We start from the raw sequence: 27,754 nt of genomic DNA on the forward strand, positions 1-27,754 counted from the left end.
AGTTCAGGGTCCCCCTACTCCCTGCCATTTTGGAAACTACTAGCTCCAACTGACCCTTCTAATCAAGTTTCTCTATACCCAAAAATTGATTCTATGCATTGAGAATGTCATTGCTCAGTGGTTGTGCAGTTATAAATAATAGTGATGATAATGACAATAATAATAATATATTACATTCTGAAAAACACTTTTAGACCATTAAATTCTGTCCCGTGAAAGTCAATAATGCATTTATTCAACAAATATGCATTAAGTGATAACTACATTCAAACCAATAGTATTTGAGGGGCTTGAGATATGTATAAAATATTGTTATCAATAGACAAAGATCCCTTCCGTCAGAGAGCTCACATTCTACCAAGAAAAGGCAAAACAAACAAACAAAAGCAAACCCATTAAATAAGATAACAATATAGTAGAATGCATCTAGAAATCATTAAGTGTAATATTGGGGTGAAAAATCCTCCATTGGGCCTAGTAAAAAGGATGGGGAGAGTGGGCTCTGAGTAGATCCCGAGGTGGTTCAGACTGTGTAGTTTTTTTTTTTTTAATATATCTCTGTCATTTGACAGAGAGAGAGAGATCACAAGTAGGCAGAGAGGCAGGCAGACAGAGAGGGGGAAGCAGGCTCCCTGCTGAGCAGAGAGCTCGATGTGGGGCTCCACTCCAGGACCCTGAGATTATGACCTAAGCTGAAGGCAGAGGCTTGACCCACTGAGCCACCCAGGTGCCCTATGTTAACTTTGTCTAGGAACTATCATTCTCTGTTCATGCCTTGGACATGGTGGAAGGTCTGAGAGTGTGCCATGGAGTCCTTCTGTGTGTTGAGCTCCAGTGGATGGGTGGGACCTCCTGGGGAAACATGCTTTCAGAGCAGCGACTATGTCCCTCTTGAAGCCCATAGACAAGGGTCCCTACTTCTCTGAGGGTATGTTCTCTGTATGGCCTCCTCTCATGGACCCCTCGCATTACAACAATATGGGTAGGTGTTATGCTTGATAAATTGCCAGCTCCTGGTTAATCCCTGAGGATGGGGAAGTGTGAATGGAAACCCAGGGCATGAGCCTCTTCTCCACTTAGACCATGCATGGAAGAGGCCTCAGGTATGTGTGGTCTATAAAATATCAACAGGAGGCATAAATAATACATTAGTATTACCTCCATCTGGAGAAGAGAGATGAAGAGAGGACTTGCTTGCTTATGATCAAACAGAATGCATCACACATGAATGCACAGAAATCTGTTTAATACAAGGACTCATCAATAAAGTATGTAGAGCCATCTGGAAATAGAGTTTATGAGATTGGTCCATTAAAATTAGTATACTTTAGGATAGCCCTCCAAATGTAAAAGGACTGTCAAGACAAAGAAAAATGTTTGAAAACTCTAGGAAGAAAACTATGTTAATGATGTTATTGGAAAGTAAATGAAAGATTTTAGTCAAAGAGATCATTTAGGAAGAGAAAAATATGTTAAAGTTCAAGGTGGAGTTAAAGTGGTGGATTAAAATGTTGGCAGATTATTATCAAAGTCATGTTAACTAAAATTTCCCATTAATTAACAACTGTATGGTACTTAAAGATTTAGCATTGAAGTATTTTACCCCCTGTCTGGCAATTATTAGACAGAGATGTATAGAAACATAGCAGCAAAGTTAGCCCTCAATGACTTAATTTTTTTATTTTTTTTTTTTTAGGAAGAAGAGTACACTTTAAAATAAGTCAAACAGGAAACAACATGTGTTGGAGAGGATGTGGAGAAAGGGGAACCCTCTTCCACTGTTGGTGGGAATGCAAGTTGGTGCAGCCTCTTTGGAAAACAGTGTGAAGATTCCTCAAGAAATTAAAAATAGAACTTCCCTATGACCCTGCAATTGCACTCCTGGGTATTTATCCCAAAGATACAGATGTCATGAAAAGAAGGGCCATCTGTACCCTAATGTTTATAGCAGCAATGGCCATGGTCGCCAAACTATGGAAAGAACCAAGATGCCCTTCAACGGACGAATGGATAGGGAAGATGTGGTCCATATACACTATGGAGTATTATGCCTCCATCAGAAAGGATGAATATCCAACTTTTGTAGCAACATGGACGGGACTGGAAGAGATTATGCTGAGTGAAATAAGTCAAGCAGAGAGAGTCAATTATCATATGGTTTCACTTATTTGTGGAGCATAATAAATAGCATGGAGGACATGGGGAGTTAGAGAGGAGAAGGGAGTTGGGGTAAATTGGAAGGGGAGGTGAATCATGAGAGACTATGGACTCTGAAAAACAATCTGAGGGGTTTGAAGTGGCGTGGGGTGGGAGGTTGGGGTACCAGGTGGTGGGTATTATAGAGGGTACGGATTGCATGGAGCACTGGGTGTGGTGAAAAAATAATGAATACTGCTTTTCTGAAAATAAACAAATTAATTAAAAAAATAAGTCAAATATTATTATCCATTCACCATCATCATCTTTATCTTGTATTTAAGTAGATAAGTCTAATTAAGAACAGTCATATCAATCATGATCTTAAGTATTTGCCAGAGCATTGAAAGGTCCTTATTATTATTTCCCTTATAGGAACCATATTAAGTTGCTCAGATCTAAAGACAAAGGGTTTATTTGTTTGAGGTCTTGCCACTGATAAATGGCCAAGTAAAAGAATGAGCTGAATCAGAATTCTGAGAAATTTCTACTCTAAAATAAAAAATGTCCCTAAAGATAAAGGACAGAGTTGTAGTCCTAGGTGGATCTGGGGTCATAATCAGTTATATTGGAATCAGTTGAATGGATTTCATAAACCTTAGAAATTAGTCAGGACAGAGTTGTAGTCCTAGATGGATCTGGGGTCATAATCAGTTATATTGGAATCAGTTGAATGGATTTCATAAACCTTAGAAATTAGTCCAGTTTAATGAAGATTTAGAAAGTAAATGAATATTGTCATAGGAGAATTGAAAGTAAAAAGAAATGTTTCTGAACCTGTTAATCTAGAAGAAAAGAGATTATCAATCATATGGATAAAACAATAAATAAAAAATCAGGAGCAAGAAAGAAGGAAAGAGGCAGAGGCAGACTGAGAGAGGAGGAGAAACAGAATTATGGATCTGATACTGGAGTGACATTAGTGGTGGATTAAAATGTTCCACCAATTTAAGTGTTGCCATATCTAAAAAGAAATGATATTTCTTCTTCTTAATAAGAGTTGGAATGAAAGGAGATTTAAAGGAATGAGAAATTATAACGAATGTCTAGAAATCTTTAACACAAGCTCCATTGACTTGGACAAAGCCTCATCAAGAAAATGGGTAGCGCCCTTTGGAAGACTTAGGAAGTCTGCTCCATTTCTAAAATTATGATCTATGTGGGTGCCTGTCCAGCTCAGCCAGAAGAGCATGTGATTCCTGATCTCAGGTAATGAGTTCAAGTTCCACGTGAGCTGTAGAAATCATCTCTTACAAAATTAAATATATATATTTATTATTCATATATAATTTATTTATAAAGCATGTGTGAATATATATTTATATATGTCATAATATATGTATATAATCATTATATATCTATATAAATGTATATTTATATATGTAAAATATAATTTATAATTATATTTGATATAAATATACATTTATATAACATATATAAATTTTATATATATAAGTTTTATATATATATTATATAAATGTATATTTATATCAAATATAATTCTATTCTATATTCTATCAAATATAATTATATTATCAAATATAATATATATAAGTTTTATATATATTATATATAAATGTATATTTTATCAAATAATGTATAATTTATAATTATATTTGATATAAATATACATTATATATATATTATATGTAATATATATTTATATGCTTATTTCTAATATATTTACATATTATAAATATATGTGTATTCTACAATTTTCCTCCAAATATAAATATTTAATATTTTCTGTTTTATCCTGATGGAAAAAAATGTCCATAGCAGGAAGGATTAAAGAACTGGTCTGAATGGGGGCACTTGCTGGGGCCTAGCATATCTGTATCCTCATTCCACTCCAGGAAATTCTGCTGGGCATAAACTCCTCAGGAAGTGAATTTTAGGAGCAATCGTGTCTTACACTAGAAGCAGAGTCAAGATGACCCCTGCACGCCCAGTCTCCTGACTCCACGTCTGTCATAGATGGTAAGGTAAGAGGAATGGTGTCACAGATGAAGAAATAAGGTCGGAGAATACCAGAGAACAGCTGATTGAACGTGTAGATGTAAGACCCATTGGTTACATTGTAAAAGGAGATTTCCCCTGCTTCGTAGTCAAGAAAGATCCCAATGCAACGAGGCCGGTCCAGGTGGAGGAGAGGCACCGATGGAGAGGCAAGGACCATGTATTCATTCCCTTTCAGCAGCCACATGGCCCAGACCCCATTCTCAGGAGATGGTGTGGTCTCCCCCTTCCTGGGCATGGTCTCCTGACATACACCTAAGCCCCACTCTGCTCTGTCTCCCACCATGACTTCCCAGTAATGCCTCCCCGAGGAGAAGGTCTGCAGACCCAGGATACAGGGCCATGTGTCAAATCGCTCGGGGTTGTTGGGGAGCTCCCTCCACAGCTCTCCATCTTGCACGCTGCGCAGATCGGCGGTCAAGAGAAGGCTGGGGTGCGCGGTGACGGGGTCCAGCTTGACATCAACTGTAGGAAGGATTCGGGGGGACAGGGGAATGGTCAGAGGAGACTGGTAAAAGCCTAGGAAGAACAATATCTCATATAATAGCCTCACCTCTCCTCACTCTTCCCTCTCAAATGAGTACTAAAGAAAGCAAAGTAATATTTGACCCTGGAGGTCACTAGTAGACTTCTCATTGCTACCTCTGCATCATTCGGGATTCATTACTACGCCAGTAAACACACAACTGTCGGTGACGTGATGAACCATCAGTGCAATTATTTAGATCCCTGTCACCTACATTCAGAGTACTTGTGTGCTCTTAGGGAGATCTTCTGTATTTACTTATTTTCTTCTCAAAATCACAGGAAAATGTCTTTAACTTGAAACCTACCACTTCCAATGTTATGTCACTCTGGTAGGCAGAATTCTAAGATGGCCCCATGATCTATAGCCCCTGATGCTACTCTCATGATTATATTTTATGATAAGAACAGGATCTGGGTGGATCTCCTCTAATCCCAAGAGCCCTTAAATCAGAAAGGTCTCTCCAGCTGTCAGGCTGGTGGTAGAACAGGGAGTCAGAGAGATTGGAATCTAATGTGCCCTTGCTGGCTTTGAAGACAGAGGAGGCCACATGAGGAGAAAGGCCAGTGACCTCCAGCAGACAGCCAGCAGGGACACGGGGATCTCAGTCCCACAGCTGCCATAACAACATTCTGCTCTTCTGAATAAGCTTGGGAGTGGACCTCTCCCCAGGGTCTGCAGAGGAGCCCAGCCTAGCTGAAACCTTAATATGGATCTTGTGAAAACCAAGCAGAGAAATGAGCTCATCTCACATAAATGTCTGGTCCATGTAACTATGACCCAATAAATGCAGGTGGATTTAGGTAATGAACTCTGTGGTAATTTGTTACATGATGATAGAAAACCAATACCAATACTGTGAAGTCCCAGGACATGGATGTGACATTTTACTCAGGCACATTAGTAAACCCATTTATGAGTAAAATCTCTGCAGGGAGGAAGGATGGAAAGTAGCCTGTGTCTTCTCTTTAGAAGCATTAAAAATGATAAATTTCATTAATATAGCTTTTTAAAAATATCATAATAATAACAAATTTGTCTGTAAATCCACATCTGTGGGTCTTATGTTGACATTGCAACCTGAGTGGGTCATGTATGTACTATATCATCCCTACTCACCTGTTTAACCACCCTCAAGCTGACTGGTATCATCCCCACTTTATAGAGGAGGAGACTCAAAGTCAGAGTTCATGTGACCTTCCCAAATCTAGAGGTCATAACAGACTGACAGGTGGGTTTCCATGGAACCGTGTTAGGCCTACTCAATATCTGTTGTCTTTACACATCATGTCCACCCCAGCATATGTCCTTGTTCCATTTATAAGAAAATAAATCTGTGAAATGGTTGTGAATAGGGTCTATCCCCAATAGCTTCCCTACCTTTCTCTCTCTCTTTCCTTTTTTTCTATTTCTTTTTTAAAATTAAATTTAATTTAGTTTAATTTTTTCGGTGTTCCAAAATGCATTGTTTATGCACCACACCCAGTGCTCCATGCAATACGTGCCTTCCTTAATACCCACAACCAAGCTCACCCAACCCCACGCCCCCCTCCCCTCCAAAATCCTCTCTGTTTCCCAGAGGCCACTGTTGCCATGGATCATCTCCTATACTCAGCTTCTCATCACGCTATAATGGTACTCTAATGCGAATTCCCAAAGACCTCCACACTGGTTAGTAGTCACTGGAGTTCAGCTTAAATTACTTTTCTGCAGCATTCAGTGCTGTTGAGAATCCCTGCATTCTGGAAAACCTCCTTTCTCTTTCCCAAAGACACTGATCATCACACTTTCCTTCCCTCCCTACTCATCACTCCTTCCTGGTCTCCTTGGTGGTTTCCCCCTCTTCTCCCCCCAATAGCTCCAGGACCGGGACTTCTTTCTTTCTCAGCTCCCTCTCAATGTGTTCTGGGCTGGCTGGATCATTGCTTTGATTCAATTCCACTCATTTACTTACTGATTCCATATGCATGTCTCTACATTTGACCTTTCTCCCAAAACTCTGCATTTGCAGAATCATCTTCTTACCTGACATTAAACTCTGGATTTTTAACATACACCACCACATTGATACATTCAAAACCCAACTCCTTCCTCTGCCACACCTGCAGCTTTAACTGTCTATGTAAAAAACAACTTCTGGCATCATTTCTGACTTGTCTCTTTTTTTCTGACAATGTGCATCTAATCTCCCAGCAGATTTTGGCAGTTCTACCTCTGAATCTGACCAAGATTCTGTCCACACTCCACATCTCAGCCCCTGGGGTAATATTACCATGTTAATCGAACCATCATCATCTCTGACGGAATTATAACAAGAGTTCCTAATGGCTTTGCCCACTGAAAGCCTTGCCCCTTTGAATTTATTCAAATTCAGAGTAAGACTTCCAAAACATTAATCTAGTCATGTTATTTCTTGCATTTACTACTTTCCGTGGATTTCCTGTTTTACCAGAAGGTAAATCATCCTGGTCCCAGTGCCCTGCCCAGAGCATCCTGTGCTAGCTGGACTTCCCTTGGCCTCTCTGACCCTGCCTTTATGTACTCCTCCCCAGCCACACAGATCTCCTCATCACTCCTGGAATACATCTTTTGTACTTCTGCCTCAGGCCTATGCACTCCTTGTTTCTGCTGCTTGAAAGGTTTTCCTCCACATCAGATATGTGATGAGTTAGCCCCAAGGTGACTTCCTTGATCATTAAATTCAAAATTAGATGTCTTAACCTGAAAACTTTTGGCCACCCTGACCTTATTTTTTCTCCCAATATTCTGTCAATATTCCAACATTCTGTGCATTTTGCATAATTTACATAAATATGTACAACATGAAAACATGAAGTTATGGATTTGTAGGATTTTTTTTGTTATTGCCAGATAATATATTTCAATACTTAGAAAAGTGTGTGGAACAAAATACAGAACATTTATTGAATTGATCCATTAATTATTTGATTCATTAAAAATAGGAATATGAGGACACTGATTATGGGAGTGTAATAAATTTCAAGAAGTCATTTGGTTAATACTTGTTAATCTGCCCATCATTGAATAGGGGGGCTAAAATGGGTTTTCTCATTATGGGTTGAAGCTTCCATCTAAGTAATGAAACCAGTAATTTGTTTGTGTGCAAGGTGTGCATTGCACTGTTTTTTCACATTTGCATACATTGTATATATTTTTCTCATTTGTATACATTAGTATACATTGTATTGCTTTTTCACATTCGTATACATTTTTCAGCATTTTATAAATAAGGAAATAATTATTCATTGGAATTAGTGTTACTCATATCATAACTAATAAGCTGGGAACCTCACTTTCAAGCCTATTGTGATAACTAAGTGGAGCTTAAATGGGGGTTAGGGACTCTGCTACCCTTTATGACTTTACACAAATATCCCTGTTCTCTTGCTTCTGAACATGGTGCTCTCTCCGGTCCCCCTTCTAACTTGGCTTGATCATGGGACCCACTGCAGTCCTTAAAATCTTCAGGGAAGCTGTGTGCCACTTTAGTGTGGATGCCCTTAGGACCAGTGCCTAATCCACCCTAACCTGACCCTTTCCAGGGCCACCAGCAACAGAAGGGATGTGGGGCTCTATCTGCATGGGTCCCAGAGGGAGGTAAGGTGAAACAAAATTGTCTGCAATCCCTAGTAAACCAGTGACATCATCTAAAAATGGACCTTTGCTAGGCAGCCTGGAGGCTCAGTCTTGGTTTTAGCTCAGGTATGATCTGAGAGTCATGAGATCAAGTCCCACATGAGGTTCCACCCCCAGTGAACAGTCTGCTTGGGTCACTCTCTCCCACTCTCTGTCTTAAATAAATAAATGCAACTTAAAAATCAAAACTAAACTTTGGGTTCTGTGACTGTAGCCTGACCTGCATGGTGACAAACCGTAGAAATCCCTGAACACTACATAGACATTGCAGTTGTCCCAGCTCAAAGACGCAGCCCACCTTGGAACTTCCTCAACATTTCCCTCATCCCAGGGATGCGACATGTTGTCCTCAGCTCCATGGGGACAGGCTCCAGTTCTGGCTGTGTGACATCCTTACTTCTGAGAAGGTCAGAGAAGTGAAAGTTCTCAGTAGTGTTCATGCACCTGCATCCTTGTCCTCCCTAGCCCAGTCCCGGGTTCAGAAAGGAATATACCTGCTCAAGGCTCCTTTCACACCCTGGAAGGAAAGGAGAAACAGAGGCAGGGGAGAGTTATAGCTGAAGACTGTGTCTGACAGACACAAACCACCAACCCTGCTTTAGGAATAACCAGACATGGTCCAGTATGAACATAAAACTGTAGGAGATGTGAGTGTCTCTCAACAATTTTAAAATCTGTTGGCCTCTACTGCAGGGGAGTCAGACCACACCAAGTTTAGGTTAATTCCAATGGTATCAACCACTTTAACTGTTTTCTGAATTGATAATTCTGGCTTTTGGATATATTAGTAAAGAGTTATGTTCTGTAACAAATGTAGAAGGAACTAGGGTAAAAATAGACCTTAAATATCTCCAGAATTTAGTTGGGGGACAGAGAATGGTATAGACAAAAAATGTTACTCCCAATGCCTCTGTAAGACCTTAAATATCTCCAGATATTTGCTTGATGGAGAAAGGTATAGCCCCAAAATTTTACTCCTGATGTCTCTGTGGAAAAAAAAAAATCCTCTTTCTTTGAACCACCACGCCATAGCTATGAACTCATGGGTGAGTTTGTTACCTTATTGGATAAAAAAGGAAGTTACTAATTAATTCCAATGTTTTATCTCAAAGGACATTATTTAAATAAATCACTTGCTTTATATTTTCCTTGTCCCTCTAAAAATAGTCACAGTGTCAGATAAATTTTGAGAAGGCACAAAGGCAGGAAGATAATTGCCTTTCCTTTTTATGGGGATGGCAGGCCTTGTTTTTGGCCTCTGCTTCATTTTGGGGGTAAAATGCTGCGTACTGGTACTGAGAAGGAAAGCAAAATGTGGATATAAAAATGAAAATAAATATAGAAAAAAATTTTCCATAAGATTTGTAGTATAATTCTGTTAACAAATTCTTTTTCTCAATGTTGTGTTTTGAAATATAGTAAAAGAAGGTGATGGATGTCATTATGCAAAATATGAAAGTTCTGTGTATATTTACTATTTGAAATTCAGAAATTATTTCCCTTCTGATGCTCAGTTTGTTTGCATGAAAATAAGCTTAGCAACTTTAATAATAAAAATAAAAAATAATAAATATAAGTGTTGCTTATATATATGACTATATAGAAGACAAAATGAACTATTAAGACAAAATCAATAAAAACATTCTGTAAGTTCATTCCATTAATGAACTGCCCACTATGTAACCTGTGAAGATAGTGAATATGGAGATTTCAGGGCAGTTTCAGCGTTGGGAGCTAACTCAAGGTGGAATCTGAGGGTCAGCGGGTGGATGAGGGTGGGGGTACTTCGTTCAGAATCTGCCGTGCATCCTGTCATGATAATACACATGCATTATCAACGAGGGCTTTCTCAATACACTTGGGATTTTGATGACCTCATGCACGATTAAAAACAAGAATTTTCCTTTTTTCCTGTTTTGTCTCTTTGCTGTACAATCCCTTACAGACTTGGGGCAAATGGCAAGGAGCTTATTTAAGCCCTTCCCACCAAGCAATATGGACAAGCAAATTCATGTTTGCCACAAAATTTAACCAGAAAACATAAAGATGGACAATTTAAGACCTCATTCTTACATTCAGCTACTGACACAGAAAAGGGGTGCCAAAGACTTCTGGAATTGGTTATGCACATTGACAGATTAACTGGGAGATTTTAAACTGTTTTTCAGGCCACATAGCATTGCCTATCCATATTTTTGTATAACCTTATAGGTTAGATATCAAATTAACTTTATTTTTTAAAAAATATTTCATTTTGGTCTCTAAGATAAAAATAAGGTAAGTATAAGAAACATCTTATACAATTCTTGAGAGTCTCCTCTCATTCTGGTGCTGACTTAGAATTCAGGTGCTTTCCAAACTGATGTCAAGGGTCCTTTTTCCTAAAAGGTATGAAGGTGCAAGTGGATTGTGGTGGCAAGTGTCTGTGTGTCACCATGTTCTCTCACATGGCCCTGGCTTGGCTGAGAGGCCTGGGATCACCTCATGCTGACCCAGCCGCTGAGGGACGAGGGCTCACCTCCAACAGCTCCAGTGCTGGGCGCTGGCTCCTCTCCTCCAGCTCCTGGGCCAGCTCCCTCAGGGCCCTGCTTTGATGCCCCAGCCGGTTTTTGTTCTCACGGAGTCTCTGCAGGGTGGCTCGCTCCTCCTCCTCCAGCCGCCGCAGCTGCAGCTGCTCCTCCAGGGCCAGAAACCCACGGTATTTTTCAAACTCCAGCCTGAAGCGCTGCCTCTGCATTTCTACTTTCTCCTGGAGTGACACACGGAAGCAGACACCCACCAGGGGTGCTGCAGGTGTGGGCCAGGCAGGGGCAGCAAGGTGCAGAGACCTTGGCACCCTAACTCTGTCCACTCATGAGCTGCCTCTCATCAACAACAGAAAGCAGACACTGCTCTGAGGACATGCGGCCCTCAGGTGGACAGTCTGAGAGACTGCTGGATCTGAGTCCTCATCCTGCGATGGACACCGGGGCAAGACAGTTTTACACACAAGGATTCCCACCATATCTAAATTATGGGGCAAGAGGAGTACAGGGATTAAGATGAAATATCTGTTAAACTGCTGAGCAAAATAAGTATCACAAGGACGTTAACATACATCATAAAAGTAGTCACTAGAATGAGAACAGGGTCAAAACAACTGTATCAGTATGAAGAGAGATTACAGAGACCTGATTTGTAAATATGAAAAAAAAAAGGTCTCAGACATTAGAAACTTGAACATTACTTAGTAATATGGCAACTGTGAAACCTTAAAGATTTTACTTATTTATTTGACAGAGAGATAGCATAAGAAGAGGAGGAGGTCAGTGGAAAACTGAGAACCACTATGTGTGTGTATGTGTGTGTGTGTGTGTGTGTGTGTAAATAGGTAAGCGAAAAAGCTGATGGAGTGTAAAAATAAAGAAGATACATGTATGGATTACTGACAAGAGGCTGAAAGTTCAAATTGTCCTCCTATAGGTAGAATGATCAATATTAGCTATATTTCATATATATATATATCCTATTAAATATTTATTATGTCATTTTTCCAATGAATACACATACATTTATACACACATGTTTTAAACTAGTAAAGATAGTCTGAGACTCTTCTGTAGGTACTGGAATGGAGCAGTGAGTTATAGCACACTCGAGATCAGTAAAACTATATTTATTATTTGGATTGAGGATGTACTGGTAGAGATAAAGAACACACACAATATAATTTGAGGGGATGTGATGATCCAAGATGACCCAGGTGTTTCCCCACAGCAACCATGTAAATGAAACCAAAGTGTGCAGCAAGGAAGATGCTTGAAGAGTAATTTAATGATGCAGACTGGGATGTGTCAGTAGTCCCAAGGTTCCTTACCTTCCAAATGACAGTTTTCTTTCCCAGGTTGGCCTCCTGAGTGAAGGTCTCCTCCATCTCCTTCCTTACAAGCTCCAGGGCCATCTGGAGCTTTGCCTGTTTGGAGAGATGTGCTGAGCCCATTATAGATGCCCAAATTCAGTACCTCGTATCAACTAGGAATATCAGGAAATGCAAAGCTCAACTAAAACAGACCCCGGAAAGCACATAAAAATGTTCAGCCTCATCAATGATCAAGTAAAATATGAATATGTTTTTAAATACAAATGCCAGATATAATCCAGGATTTATCAAAACGTATGTTCATTGCAGCATTATTTAAAATAGTAGAAGTAACTTATCAAATGTGAAAAATAGGAAAGTGAGAAAGATGAATTTTATATTGACATGATGGTATCAAAATAGAATGCTGCAGAATATTGAATGGCAATAAACATTCACAATTACAAAGTCAATTAAGGTAAGTATATTTTAGAGAGGGGGACAAGATGGTGGGGAAGTAGGAGGAGGCACCTTTTCAACCTGTACCCTAAAGTGAGCTGATTACCTACCAAAGAACCCCAATCACCCATGAAATCAGCCTGAGATCAGAATTATACACGTCTGGATCTCTACAGGGGCAGAAGATGCCAGTGGGCAGGTAAAGCAGAGTGGGGATGGCAGACTGATATCAGAAGATAAACAAAAGGGGGGGAGAGCCACCAGAGGTGACCGGTTGGAAAGTAGTACCCCTAATATGAGCAAGAGTGTCCTGGGGACCAGCATTAACTTGGAGACTGGTTGAAAGCAATCCAAAAGAGTAAAGGATCATGAGGGTGGGGGACTGTGGGAATGGGGGCAGCTAAGGACAGGCTTAAGTCCCCGGTTCCAGGACAGCCTCCCGTGGCACTGAGCCAGAGAGAGTGTGGCAGAGAATTCAGGTCTTGGCCCCTGAGCCATCAGCGCACCCAAGATTGCATGGGGTCTGGCTCCTGTGAGGGGATAGGAGCCACACCAGATGGCAGAATGCACGAGCCTTGCTACAGAGCCTGAGATGCACTGCCCCTCATCCTCCCCTGAGAGAGGTGCACAAAGACCCAGCCAGCGCTCTTAGCCTGGCGCCATTGTTTCAGATCCTGAGACACATGCCCCAACTCTCCCGACAGAGGTGTGCGAAGGCCCAGCCTGGTGCTTTCAGACATGCACCCCACTCTCAGAGCCTGAGACCCACGCTCGACCCACAGCCTCCCCTGAGACAGGTGCACACAAGCCGGGCACAAGCCGACACAGAAAGACCAGGCACTCCCAGCCTGGGCCAGCGGAAAAATCTTAGTGTGCGATCACTGCGTGGAACCTCTCTGGCAGTCTGGAGCTTCCCAGACAGCCACCACTGCTGCAGTTTTGGGTACAAGCAGAAGATCCTGCATCCCCAGGGACCACGACTCAGAACCTGCTTTGCCAGCAGCCAAGGGGAAATTTATATGGGCTCTGCAACACCCACAGAAGAACAGACTGAGGCTTCTCTCTGAGAGGGAGGTTAGGGTGCAGTTTGCTTTCCTCTAAACCTATAAAAACCATCAAAAGCGGTCAGGGTGAGAGGGGAAAAAAAAAAAAAAAAGTGAAAAAATATAAAAGCCTCCAGAGAACAAAAGCCTGAAAAAACCGTATTCCTCGGAGCCCACTCCCTTGACCAGGACTAGAAGACTTAACTCAGGGAACATCATTGAGTGAAAACACAGGTGGCAGGCCCCCCCCCCCCCCGAAAAACAACCAGGAAAGAAAAACGAAAAGACGACAAGAGAACAACTACCACTACTTCATAGGACAACATTTATTTTTAATTTGTTCCCACTAATCTGGCTCATTTTTTTATATAGATAATTTTTTAACCTATTCGCCATCACAGTGAGCTGTCCAGTACAATCATATTCCATAATAACCTTCTAACCTGAACGTTTTGATACATACACCTGCATTTTTATTTTGCATTTCTATTTTTAAAATTTCTTTTTTTAAATTTTAGTTTAGTTTATTCCTTTTTTATTTTTATTTTCTATTATTCATATAGAGTTAAACTTCAAAGTAATCCCCTTTCCCCAATCAACACTACCCCTATAGGTAAACCAATTTTTAATCCCCCTTTATCTTAGGAAAGTTGAGTCCTTTAACAAAGATAACAAGATACATCCAGGAAGAATCAAAACAATCTTCCTCGCCCACACTGAGAATATATAACCACTCTCCCATCTTTTTCTTCCACCAGTGTTTCTGTGTTTTTATGTTTGTCCTGATAGTACATAAATCTTGCACTTGGGGTTCTTTTTGATGAGGTTGTACCTTTATTTGCATATATATATATATATATATATATATATATAATTTTTTTCTCTTGTCATATACTTTTATCAATCTTTTTGTTTGTCTGTTTTTGTGTGTATATTTCATAAATCTTACCTTGAGGCCCATTTGGGCTGGACCTTCTCTTTTGTCTTCCCTTTCGTTCCTCTCTCTCTCTCTCTCTTTTTTCTTTTTCTTTTCTTTTTTCTCTTGTTTGGGTGGGGAATCCTGATTGCTCGGAAGTGTTCCAGTGTGCCCCTTGTTGCACCATGGTCAATACATCCAACTACATCTGTTCAGTCATATATCACCAAAATGACTAGGAGGAGGAATGCTCAATATAAGAAAAATACAGAGTATGGACCTTTTGAAACAGAGCTAATGGAAATCAACATAGACAATATGTCAGAAAGAGAATTCAGGCTATTAATTATCCAGGCAATAGCTAGGTTGGAGAAAGCCATGGAAGACCAAACGGAATTGATTAAGGCCGAAATGAGTGACCATAGATGATGTTCACAAGTCAGGGCAGAGCTAAAAGCTACCAGGGATAAGGATCACAATGCTCTCCATGAGTTCCAATCTAATCTAAATTCCCTCAAAGCTAGGGTAACTGAGACAGAAGATAGAATTAGTGATCTTGAGGACAAACAGAGAGAGAGAAAGGATCAGGAGGAGCCTGGAACAAGCAGCTTAGAAGCCACAAAAACAGAATCAGGGAAATAAATGATGCCATGAAACAGGATCCAACAGCACATTAAAAAGATTATCCACCATGACCAGGTGGGAATCATCCCTGGGCTACAAGGATGGTTCAACATTCACAAATCAATCAATGTGATAGAACAAATTAATATGAAAAGAGAGAAGAACCACATGGTCCTCTCAATTGATGCAGAAAAAGCATTTGACAAAATCCCGCATCCGTTCCTGACTAAAATGCTTCAAAGTGTAGGGATAGAGGGAACATTCCTGAACTTCATCAAATCTATCTATGAAAGACCCACAGCAAATATCATCCTCAACAGGAAAAAGCTTGCGTCCTTCCCATTGAGATCAGGAACATGACAAGGATGCGCACTCTCACCACTCTTGTTCAACATAGTGTTAGAAATCCTAGCAACAACAATCAGACAACAAAGAGAAATAAAAGGTATCCAAATTGGTAATGAGGAAGTCTAACTCTCTCCCTTTTGAGATGACATGATTCTTTATATGGAAGACCCAAAAGACTCCACCCCCAAACTACTAGAACTCATACAACAATTCAGCAATGTGGCAGGAAACAAAGTCAATGTACAGAAATCAGTGGCTTTCTTATACACTAATAATGAAAAAACAGAAAGGGAAATTAGAGAATCGCTTCCATTTACTATAACACCAAGAAACATAAGATACCTGGGAATAACCTAACCAAAGAGGTAAAGGATCTGTACTCGAGGAAATAAGAACACTCATGAAAGAAATTGAAGAAGACACAAAAAGATGGAAGACCATTCCATGCTCTTGGATAGGAAGAATAAACATTGTTAAAATGTCTATACTGCCTAGAGCAATCTATACTTTTAATGCCATTCCGAAGAAAATGCCACCATATTCTTCAAAGAGCTGGAACAAATATCCAGAAATTTGGATGGAATCGGAAGAGACCCCGAATCGCTGTTGAAAAACAAAAATAAAGCTGGGGGCATCACATTACCTGATTTCAAGCTTTACTACAAATCTGTGATCACCAAGACAGCATGGTACTGGCAAAGAAACAGACACATAGACCAGTGGAACAGAGTACAAAGCCCAGAAATTGACCCTCAACTCTATGGGCAATTAATCTTCGACAAAACAGGAAAAAATCTACAGTGGAAAAAAAGACAGTCTCTTCAATAAATGGTGCTGGGAAAACTGGGCAGCTATATGTAGAAGAATCAAACTCAACCATTTTCTTACAATGAAACAAAGATAAACTCAAAATGGATAAAAGACCTCAACGTGAGACAGGAATCCATCAGAATCCTAGAGGAGAACATAGGCAGTAATCTCTTCGATATCAGCCACAGCAACTTCTTTCAAGATATGTCTCCATAGGCAAAGGAAACAAAATCGAAATGAACTTTTGGGACTTCATCAAAATCAAAAATGCTGTGAAGTGTGTAAACCTGGTGATTCACAGACCTGTACCCCTGGGGATAAAAATATATGTTTATAAAAATAAAAAATTAAAAAAAAAAAAAAAAAAAAAGCTTCTGCACAGCCAAGGAAACAGTCAAGAACAATGAGGCAACCCAGGGAATGGGAGAAGATATTTTCAAATGACAGTACAGACAAAAGGTTGATATCCAGGATATATAAAGAACTCCTCAAACTCAACACACACAAAACAGGCAATCATATTAAAAAATGGGCAGAAGATAGAACTGCCCTATGACCCAGCAATTGCACTATTGGGTATTTATCCTAAAGATACAAACATAGTGATCCAAAGGGGCACGTGCACCCGAATGTTTATAGCAGCAATGTCCACAATAGCCAAACTATGGAAAGAACCTAGATGTCCATCAACAGATGAATGGATCAAGAAGATGTGGTATATATACACAATGGAATACTATGCAGCCATCAAAATAAATGAATTCTTGCCATTTGAGACAACATGGATGGAACTAGAGCGTATCATGCTTAGCGAAATAAGTCAAGCAGCGAAAGACAACTATCATATGATCTCCCTGATATGAGGAAGTGGTGATGCAACATGGGGGCTTAAGTGGGTAGGAGAAGAATCAATGAAACAAGATGGGATTGGGAGGGAGACAAACCATAAGTGACTCTTAATCTCACAAAACAAACTGAGGGTTCCTGGGGGGAGGGCGTTTGGGTGAAAGGGGTGGGATTGTGGACATTGGGGAGGGTATGTAAGTGCTGTGAATTGTGTAAACCTGGTGATTCACAGACCTGTACCCCTGGGGATCAAAATATATGTTTATAAAAAATAAAAAAATTAAAAGTAAAAAAAAAAAATGGGCAGAAGAATGAACAGAGACTTCTCCAATGAAGACATACAAATGGCTATCAGACACATGAAAAAATGTTCATCATCACTAGCCATCAGGGAGATTCAAATTAAAACCACATTGAGATATCACCTTACACCAGTTAGAATGGCCAAAATTAGCAAGACTGGTAACAACATGTGTTGGAGGGTATGTGGAGAAAGGGGAACCCTCTTCCACTGTTGGTGGGAATGCAAGTTGGTGCAGCCTCTTTGGAAAACAGTGTGGAGATTCCTCAAGAAATTAAAAATAGAACTTCCCTATGACCCTGCCATTGCTCTACTGGGTATTTACCCCAAAGATAGAGAGTTAGTCGAAAGAAGGGCCATCTGTACCCCAGTGTTTATAGCAGCAATGTCCATGGTCGCCAAGCTGTTGAAAGAACCAAGATGCCTTTCAATGGCCAAATGGATAAGGAAGATGTGGTCCATATACACTATGGAGTATTATGCCTCCATCAGAAAGGATGAATACCCAACATTTGTATCAACATGGATGGGACTTGAATTGATTATGCTGAGTGAAATAACTCCAACAGACAAAGTCAATTATCATACCGTTTTGCCTACTTGTGAGCATAAGGAATAATGTGCAGGGCATTGGGAATTGGAGAGGAGAAGTGATCTGGAGATATTTGAGGGGGAGACAAACCATGAGAGACTGTGGACTCTGAGGAACTAACTGGGGGTTTTGGAGGGGAATGGGGGCAATGCTGGGTGAGCCTGGTGGTGCGTATTGTGGAGGGCATGTATGGCATTGGGAACTGGGTGTGGTGCCTAAACAATGTATTCTGGAACACTGAAAATAAATTTTTAAAAATGTTTTTAAAAAAGCAAGGAGATGAAAAAGATGCAGCTTGTTTGAGGACAACAGTGATTAGGTTAGTTTTGAAGGACTTCATGGTTGGCTGAGACAAGAAGTGTAAAAACAGAACTTAGGGCCTAGGAAGTCTTGACTTATAGGCCAAGGCGTTTAATGGATACTTATTTGCTATTTAGTTAAGGATTACTGAAATATATGGAACGTCTTTAGATATATTACATACATCCACATTACGTTTAGGTCACTTCTGGTAAAAAGAAAGCAGAAATAGCATACTTCAAAAGTGTGCCTGGAAAGGACCTACCAGCTGGATCTTGTAGATGACAACCAAAGTAAGAAAAAAAAAAAAAAGAAGAAGGAAAGAAAGAAAGAAAAGCTAAGAGATGTTTCCAGGTATGTCAAGAAGGAAGTTGAGGTGGGCAGTATTCCAAAACCTTGATTTAAAAGGATCAAAGTTAAAATAATAATAATAATAATAATAATAATAAAGTTGAGGAAGTCCAATGTTTACAATGTATCTCATTGTGACAATACTTCAGTTAACCACGTAGGTAGAGTGAAGACTTGAAGACCACTACCATCTCCTTTCGGGTAGTGGGTGTTCTAGATATTGGGCATTGAAATGTGATCAGAATATGTCAAAGATGGGGTGCCTGGGTGGCTCAGTGGGTTAAAGCCTCTGCCTTCGCTCAGGTCATGGTCCCAGGGTCCTGGAATCGAGCCTCACATAGGGCTCTCTGTTCAGCAGGGAGCCTGCTTCCTCCTATCTCTCTGCCTGCTTCTCTGCCTACTTGTGATTTCTCTCTGTCAAATAAATAAATTAAACAAACACAAGATGGTGGGGGAGTAGGAGGAAGCGCCTTTTCAGCCGGTACCCCAAAGTGAGCTGATTACCTACCAAAGAACTCCGATCACCCATGAAATCAGCCTGAGATCAGAATTATACATGTCTGGATCTCTACAGGGGCAGAAAACGCCAGTGGGCAGGTCAAGCAGAGTGGGAATGGAGGACTGATATCGGAAGATAAACAAAAGGGGGAGGGAGCCACCTGAGGCGACTGGTTGGTTGGAAAGTAATACCCCAATATGAGCGAGAGTGCCCTGCGTCTGGGGACCAGCATTAACTTGGAGACTGGTTGAAAGCACTCCAAAAGAGCAAAGGATTGAGGGGGGAAATTGTGGGAATTGGGGCAGCTAGGGATAGAGGCTTAAGTCCCTGGTCCCAGGACAGCCTCCCCTGGTGCTGAGGCAGAGAGAGTGCAGGGGAGAAACCAGGTCTTGGTCAAGCTGCCAGTGCGCCAGAGAATGGGTGAGTACTGGCTCCTGTGAGGGGATGGGAGTCACACCGGTGGGCAGAACGCGCGAGCCCTGCTACAAAGCCTGAGATACGCACGCACATTCCTCATGTTCCACTGAGAGAGTTACAAAGGCCCAGCCGGTGCTCTTGGACCTGCGACATTGTTTCAAAGCCTAAGCTGAGCGCCCCAAACTCTCCCCTGACAGAGGTGCGCAAAAGCCCAGCCTGGTGCTTACGGACCAGCGCCCCGTTCTCAGTGACCAAGACACGCGCCGCCTCTGAAAGAGGTGTGTGCAAGCCAGGGACACCCAGCCAGAGCCAGTGGCAAAATCTCAGTGTGCAATTGCTTCTTGGAACCTCTCTGGCATTCGGGAGCTCCCAGAGAGCTGCCATTGCCTTGGCTTTGGGTACAAGCAAAAGATTCTGCGTCTCCAGGGTCTGCAACTTGGAACCTGCTCTGCCAGTGGCCAAGGGGGAAGTTATTTAGGCTCTGTACCCAAACTGAGGCTTCTCTCTGAGAGGGAGATCAGGGTGCGGTTGGTTTTCCTCTACAACTACAAAAACCATCAAAGGCGGTCAAGGTGAGAGAAAAAAAAAAAGTGAACAAGCATAAAAACCACCAGAGAACAAAAGCATGAAAAAAACCAGTTTCCTCAGAGCCCACCCCCTTGAGGGGGGCAGGAGGACTTAACTCAGGAAACATCATTGACAGACAAGCCAGGTGACAGGCCCCTCCCCCAGAAAACAAACCTGGAAAGAAAAAAAAAAAGAGAGAGAGAGAGAGAAAAAAAAAGACCTACAGGAGAACAACCACTACTTCATAGGAAAACTTGTATTGTTTACTCATTCCCACTATACCGGTTCATTATTATTATTATTATTATTTTTTACATAGGTAATTTTTTAACCTATTTACCATCACAGCGAGTTGTACAGTACATCAAATTCCATAATACCTTTCTAACCAGAACTTTTTGATACATACACGTATGTTTTTCTTTTGCATTTTTATTTTTTGAATTCTCTTTTTAAATTTTAGTTTAGTTTAGTCTAGTTTATTCGTTTTTATTTTTATCATCTAATATTCATATAGAATATGAATTTCCCCAATCAATACTACCTCTATAGGTAAACCAATTTTTAATCCCCTTTATCTTAGGAAAGTTGAGTCCTTTAACAAAGATATAAAGATACATCCAGGAAAAATCAAAACAACCTTCCTCGCACACACTGAGAATTTATAAGAACTCTCCCATCTTCTTCCAGCAGTGTTTCTGTGTTTTTTGTGTTTGTCCTGATAGCATATAAATTTTACATTTGGGGTTCTTTTTGACGAGGTTCTTTCTTTATTTGCATACATATATATTTTTTCTCTTGTCATATACTTGTATCAGTCTTTTTATCTCTTTTTGTTTGTCTACATCATAAACCTTACCTTGTGGTCCATCTAGGCTGAATCTTCTTTTTCATCTTCCCTTTCTTTCCTGTCTCTCTCTTTTTTTTTCTTCTTTTCTTTTTTTTTCTTTTTCTCTTCTTTTGTCTCTAATTTGGGTGAGGAATCCTGATTGCTCGTAAGTGTTCCAGGGTGCACCATGACTGCACCACAGTTGATACATCCAGCTACATCTGTTCAGTCATGTCCCACCAAAATGACTAGGAAGAGGAATGCCCAACAGAAGAAAAATACAGAGGATGGACCTTCTGCAACAGAACTAACGGCTATCAACATAGACAATATATCGGAAAGAGAATTCAGGCTAACAATTATCCAGGCAATAGCTAGGTTGGAGAAAGCCATGGATGACCAAACAGAATTGATTAGGGCCGAACTGAAAGCCACCAGACAGGATGTTCACAATGTTAGGGCAGAGCTTAAAGCTACCAGGGAGGAGGTTCACAATGCTCTCAATGAGTTCCAATCTAATCTAAACTCTCTATAAGCTAAGGTAGCTGAGACAGAAAATAGAATTAGTGATCTGGAAGACAAACAAATAGAGAGAAAGGATCAGGAGGAAGCCTGGAAAAACAGCTTAGAAACCACGAAAACAGAATCAGGGAAATAAATGCTGCCATGAAGCATTCCAATGTCAGAATTTTTGGAATCCCTGAAGGGGAGGAGAAATAAAGAAGTCTAGAAGATATAGTGGAACAAGTCCTTCATGAAAATTTTCTCAAACTCGCGAATGGAACCAGCGTTCATGTACTAGAAGCTGAATGATCTCCACCCAATATTATACATTCCAAAAAATAATCACGACACCTGATAGTCAAATTGTGGAATTATAATTGTAGGTATAATCTCTTGAAAGCCGCCAGGGCAAAGAGGCTCCTTACTTACAGAGAGAAGCCCATCAGAATAACGTCAGACCTGTCCACAGAGAACTGGCAAGCCAGAAAGGGTTGGCAAGATATAAGGGTTGGCAGGGTACTAAATGAGAAGAACATGTAGCCAAGAATACTTTATCCTGCAAGACAGACATTCAAAAATGGATGGAGAGATAAAGAGTTTTCAAGACCGGCAAGGCTTAAAAGAGTATGCAATCACCAATCCAACTCTGCAGGAAATATTATGGGGGGTTCTATAAAAGAGGAAAAATCCCAAGAATAGCATTGAACAGAAATATAGAGACAGTCTACAGAAAGAAAGACTTCAAAGGTAACTCGATGTCAATAAAAGCGTATCTATCAATAATCACTCTCAATGTGAATGGCCTAAATGCACCCATAAAACGGCACAGGGTTACAGATTGGATAAAACGACAGGACCCATTCATATGTTGTCTAAAAGAGACCCATTTTGAACCTAAAGATACACGCAGACTGAAAGTGAAGGGATGGAGAAGCATCTTTCATGCCAATGGGCCTCAAAGAAGGCCTGCATAGCGATTCTCATATCAGATAAATTAGACTTCAAACTAAAGACTGCAGTCAGACATACAGAAGGACACTACATAATCCTTAAAGGGACTATACACCAAGATGATCTAACAATTGTAAATATCCATGCTCCCAATATGGGAGCAGCCAAGTACTTAAGAAAACTGTAAATCAAGATAAAGAGTCATATCAATTCATATCAATATGAATACACTAATATAGGAGATCTTAACACGGCTTTCTCAGAACTAGACAGATCATTGAAGCATAAAATCAATAAAGAAACAAGAGCATTGAATGACACATTGGACCAGATGGACCTCATAGATATATACAGAACATTCCACCCTAAAATAACAGAATACTCATTCTTCTCAAGTGCACATGGAACCTTCTCCAGAATAGACCACATACTGGGTCACAAATCAGGACTCAACCGATACCAAAAGACTGAGATGATTCACTGCATATTCTCAGATCACAATGCTTTGAAACTGGAGCTCAATCACAAGGAAAAGTTCAGAAGGAACTCAAACACCTGGAAGCTAAAGACCACCTTGCTTAAGAATGCTTGGATCAACCAGGAGATCAAAGAAGAACTGAAACAGTTCATGGAAACCAATGAGAATGAAGACACTTCAGTCCAAAACCTATGGGATACAGCAAAGGCGGTCCTAAGGGGAAAATACATAGCCATCCAAGCCTCCCTCAAAAAAAGTGAAAAATCCAGAACACACCAGCTGTCTCTACACCTTAAAGAACTGGGGAATCAACAACAAATCAAACCAACTCCACACATAAGAAGGGAAATCATCAAGATGTGAGCTGAGATCAATGAGGTAGAAACCAGAGATACAATAGAACGTATCAATGAAACTAGAAGCTGGTTTTTTGAAAGAATCAATAAGATCTATAAACCATTGTCCACACTAATCCAAAAAAAAAAGAGAGAGAAAGCCCAAATTCATAAAATTATTAATGAAAAGGGAGAGATCACAATGAACACCAAGGAAGTAGAAGCAATCATCAGAAGTTATTATCAACAGTTATATGCCAATAAGCTTAGCAACCTAGAAGAAATGGATGCATTCCTGGAAAACTATAAACTCCCAAAATTGAACCAGGAAGAAATCGACAACATGAATAGTCCAATATCTAATAACGAGATTGAAGCCATGATCAAAAACCTCCCCAAAAACTAGAGCCCAGGACCTGACGGATTCCCTGGGAATTCTACCAAACCTTCAAAGAAGAAATAACACCTATTCTCCTGGAGGTGTTTCAAAAAATTGAAGCAGAAGGAAAACTTCCAGACTCTTTCTATGAAGCCAGCATTACCCTGATCCCCAAACCAGGCAAAGACCCTACCAAAAAGGGGAATTTTAGACCAATATCACTGATGAATATGGATGCTAAGATTTTCAACAAGATCCTAGCCAACAGGATGGAACAGCACATTAAAAAGATTATCCACCATGATCAGGTGGGATTCATCCCTGGGCTCCAAGGATGGTTCAAGATTCGCAAATCAATCAATGTGATACAACAAATTAATATGAGAAGAGAGAAGAACCACATGGTCCTCTCAATTGATGCAGAAAAAGCCTTTGACAAAATCCAGCGTCTGTTCCTGATTAAAACACTTCAAAGTATAGCGATAGAGGGAACATTCCTGAACTTCATCAAATATATCTATGAAAGACCCACAGCAAATATCATCCTCAATGGGAAAAAGCTTGCAAACTTCTTGTTGAGATCAGGAACAAGACAAGGATGCCCACTTTCATCAATCTTGTTCAACATAGTATTAGAAGTCCTAGCAACAGCAATCAGACAACAAAGAGAAATAAAAGTATCCAAATTGGTAATGAAGAGGTCAAATTCTCTCTCTTCACAGATGACATGATTCTTTAGATGGAAAACCCAAAGACTCCACCCCCAAACTACTAGAACTCATACAGCAATTCAGCAACGTGGCAGGATACAAAGTCAATGTGCAGAAATCAGTGGCTTTCTTATACACTAACAATGAAAATACAGAATGGGAAATTAGAGAATTGATTCCCTTTACTATAGCACCAAGAACCATAAGATACTTGGGAATAAACCTAACCAAAAGGTAAAGGATCTATACTCAAGGAACTACAGAACACTCTGAAAGAAATTGAAGAAGACACAAATAGATGGAAGACTATTCCATGCTCTTGGATCGGAAGAATAAACATTGTTAAAATGTCTTTACTTCCTAGAGCAATCTATGCTTTTAATGCCATTGTGATCAAAATTCCACCAGTATTCTTCAAAGAGCTGTAGCACATAATCCTAAAATTTGTATGGAATCAGAAGAGACCCTGAATCGCTAAGGAAATGTTGAAAAACAAAAATAAAGCTGGGGGCATCACGTTACCTGATTTCAAGCTTTACTACAAAGCTGTGATCACCAAGAAAGCATGGTACTGGCATAAAACAGACACACAGAGCAGTGTAACCGAGTAGAGAGCCCAGATATGGACCCTCAACTCTATGGGCAATTAATCTTCGAAAAAACAAGAAAATATACACAATGGAAAAAAGACAGTCTCTTCAATAAATGGTGCTGTGAAAACTGGACAGCTATATGTAGAAGAATGAAACTCGACCATTCTCTTACACCGTACACAAAGATAAACTCAAAATGGATAAAAGGCCTCAATGTGAGACAGGAATCCATCAGAATCCTAGAGGAGAACATAGGCAGTAATCTCTTCGATATCAGCCACAGCAACTTCTTTCAAGATATGTCTCCAAAGGCAAAGGAAACAAAAGCAAACATCAACTTTTGGGACTTCATCAAAATCAAAAGCTTCTGCACAGCCAAGGACACAGTCAAGAAAACAAAGAGGCAACCCACGGAATGGGATAAGATATTTGCAAATGACAGTACAGAGAAAAGGTTGATATCCAGGATCTATAAAGAACTCCTCAAACTCAACACACACGAAACAGGCAAACATATCAAAAAATGGGAAGAAGATATGAACATACACTTCTCCAGTGAAGACATACAAATGGCTATCAGACACATGAAAAAATGTTCATCATCATTAGCCCTCAGGGAGATTCAAATTAAAACCACATTGAGATATCACCTTACACTAGTTAGAATGACCAAAAGTAACAAAACAGGAAACAACATGTGTTGGAGAGGATGTGGAGAAAAGGGGAACCCTCTTACACTGTTGGTGGGAATGCAAGTTGGTGCAGCCTCTTTGGAGAACACTGTGGAGATTCCTCAAGAAATTAAAAATAGACCTTCCCTATGACCCTGCAATTGCACTCCTGCGTATTTGCCCCAAAGATACAGATGTCACGAAAAGAAGGGCCATCTTTACCCCAATGTTTATAGCAGCAATTGCCATGGTCGCCAAACTGTGAATAGAACCAAGATGCCCTTCAACGGACGAATGGATAAGGAAGATGTGGTCCATATACACTATGGAGTATTATGCCTCCATCAGAAAGGATGAATACCCAACTTTTGTATCAACATGGACCGGACTGAAAGAGATTATGAGTGAAATAAGTCAAGCAGAGAGAGTCAATTATCATATGGTTTCACTTATTTGTGGAGCATAACAAATATGATGGAGGACAAGGGTTGTTAGAGTGGAGAAGGGAGTTGGGTTAAATTGGAAGGGGAGGTGAATCACGAGAGACTATGGACTCTGAAAAACAATCTGAGGGGTTTGAAGTGGCGGGGGTTGGGAGGTTGGGGTACCAGGTGGTGGGTATTTTAGAGGGCACGGATTGCATGGAGCACTGGGTGTGGTGAAAAAATATTGAATACTGTTTTTCTGAAAATAAATAAATTGAAAAAAAGTAAATTAAACAAACAAAAAAAGAATATGTCAAAGAGCTTTTGAAGTGCACCAGTATGGGGTATTCTTTTAGAGTTTCACAGATGCCCCTTCTGGTGCCAACTCCTCCAATACTAGTTCCCTCTTCATTGAGGTTGCTCATGTTTTCAGTCCTGGAATGCGTGTTGAGTGGACTTAGCTCCTGGAATCTTTACTTCAGGGGACAGATTCTACTGCAGGCCTTACAGGAGATAAGAGCTGTGCAACTGGGAAGATGCTAGTGTGCGTGGAACCCAGGGTTGTTTTGGTGACAGTTTTAACTAATATGGAGCTAAGCACTATGGAAAACAGGACATTATTTGACCAGCTTAGGAGGCACTGGCAGTAAAGATGGACAACTGTAACCCAGACCACACTGGAAAGCCTGCCCCCCACTCCAGGCACTGACAAGTCCGGCCTCCCACAGTAGAGCTTTAGTCTGGGATCGGAATGTTAGCATGGCAGAGAACAAAGCCAGGATGGCAGCCAAGGGCTGCGGAAGGGAAGGCTTCAGGGACAGGGGACCCTCTCCAGTGATCTGGTCAGGTGAAGTGGTGCATTCGAGCTCCTGAACAGAGGTCCCAGGGGGGTCACCATAGGGCCAGGCAAGGAGGCCCAGCTTGCACTGAGCTGGGAGGGAGAGCAGAGCTGGGAGGAGTCATTCAGGTCAGGATGCTTTCCTCTGGGTTTGCCCCTAAAGCATGGCCCTCGCTGCTCCCATTGGGGTTTCTGCACCTGTGCCCTGCAGAGAGCACAAGGCTCTCACCTGGTAACCCCTGGTGGCCTCCTGTACCTTGCCCTGCCGAGCCCGAGTTCTCACCTGGTAACCCCTGGCAGCCTCCTGCAGCGGCACGGTGCAGTGGTCCCTGTGCTCCAGGGTAGTGTCACAGACCCAGCACAGGGCCTCCTCGTCATCCTCACAGAAGAGGGTCAAGTCCTCGCCGTGTCGCGCGCACTGGTGCATGCCCACGGGCCCCGTGCCCAGCCCTAGCTGCCGCACGCCATCCACCAGGCTGGCCAGCTGCCTGTTGGGCCGCAAGCTGTCCAGCCCAAAAGGGCCGCGGCACTGAGGGCAGGTGTACAGTCCGCCCTGTGTGCTGGCGGACTTCTCGCAGAACTCGCAGATGCACCTGCGGCAGAAGCTGTGGCCGCAGGCCACGCTGACCGGGTCCTGCAGAAAGTCCAGGCACACAGGGCAGCGGGCCTCATCACGCAGCCGCTCCCCAGGTGCCCCGGAGGCCATGGCTGCCTGCTAATGCAGCGCGGCCC

The 27,754-nt window shown here is 41.1% G+C and overlaps 1 protein-coding gene across 1 annotated transcript; it reads right to left on the reverse strand.

Annotated features, from left to right (window-relative positions):
- Window positions 1-3,876: 3,876 nt before the first annotated feature.
- On the reverse strand, window positions 3,877-27,754 carry TRIM58 (tripartite motif containing 58). Its single transcript, XM_059416744.1, has 6 exons — window positions 27,306-27,754; window positions 12,255-12,350; window positions 10,917-11,147; window positions 8,893-8,915; window positions 8,697-8,797; window positions 3,877-4,680 (listed from the first exon to the last, which is right to left on the reverse strand). The coding sequence occupies exons 1-6, from the start codon at window positions 27,726-27,728 to the stop codon at window positions 4,091-4,093; spliced, it is 1,464 nt and encodes a 487-aa protein (XP_059272727.1). The 5' UTR covers window positions 27,729-27,754; the 3' UTR covers window positions 3,877-4,090.

The sequence above is a fragment of the Mustela nigripes genome, chromosome 12 (assembly GCF_022355385.1).
Source record: "Mustela nigripes isolate SB6536 chromosome 12, MUSNIG.SB6536, whole genome shotgun sequence".
Taxonomy (NCBI): Eukaryota; Metazoa; Chordata; class Mammalia; order Carnivora; family Mustelidae; genus Mustela; species Mustela nigripes.

What these genes read in the sequence shown, in the direction of transcription:
- TRIM58 (XM_059416744.1), bottom strand. Translation starts at nt 27,728, where the DNA reads ATGGCCTCCGGGGCACCTGGGGAGCGGCTGCGTGATGAGGCCCGCTGC. An exon ending in AGAAAACTGTCATTTGGAAG is followed by an intron (nt 11,148 to 12,254) that starts GTAAGGAACCTT and finishes GTGTCACTCCAG; the next exon opens with GAGAAAGTAGAAATGCAGAG. An exon ending in CAGCACTGGAGCTGTTGGAG is followed by an intron (nt 8,916 to 10,916) that starts GTGAGCCCTCGT and finishes CTTTCCTTCCAG; the next exon opens with GGTGTGAAAGGAGCCTTGAG.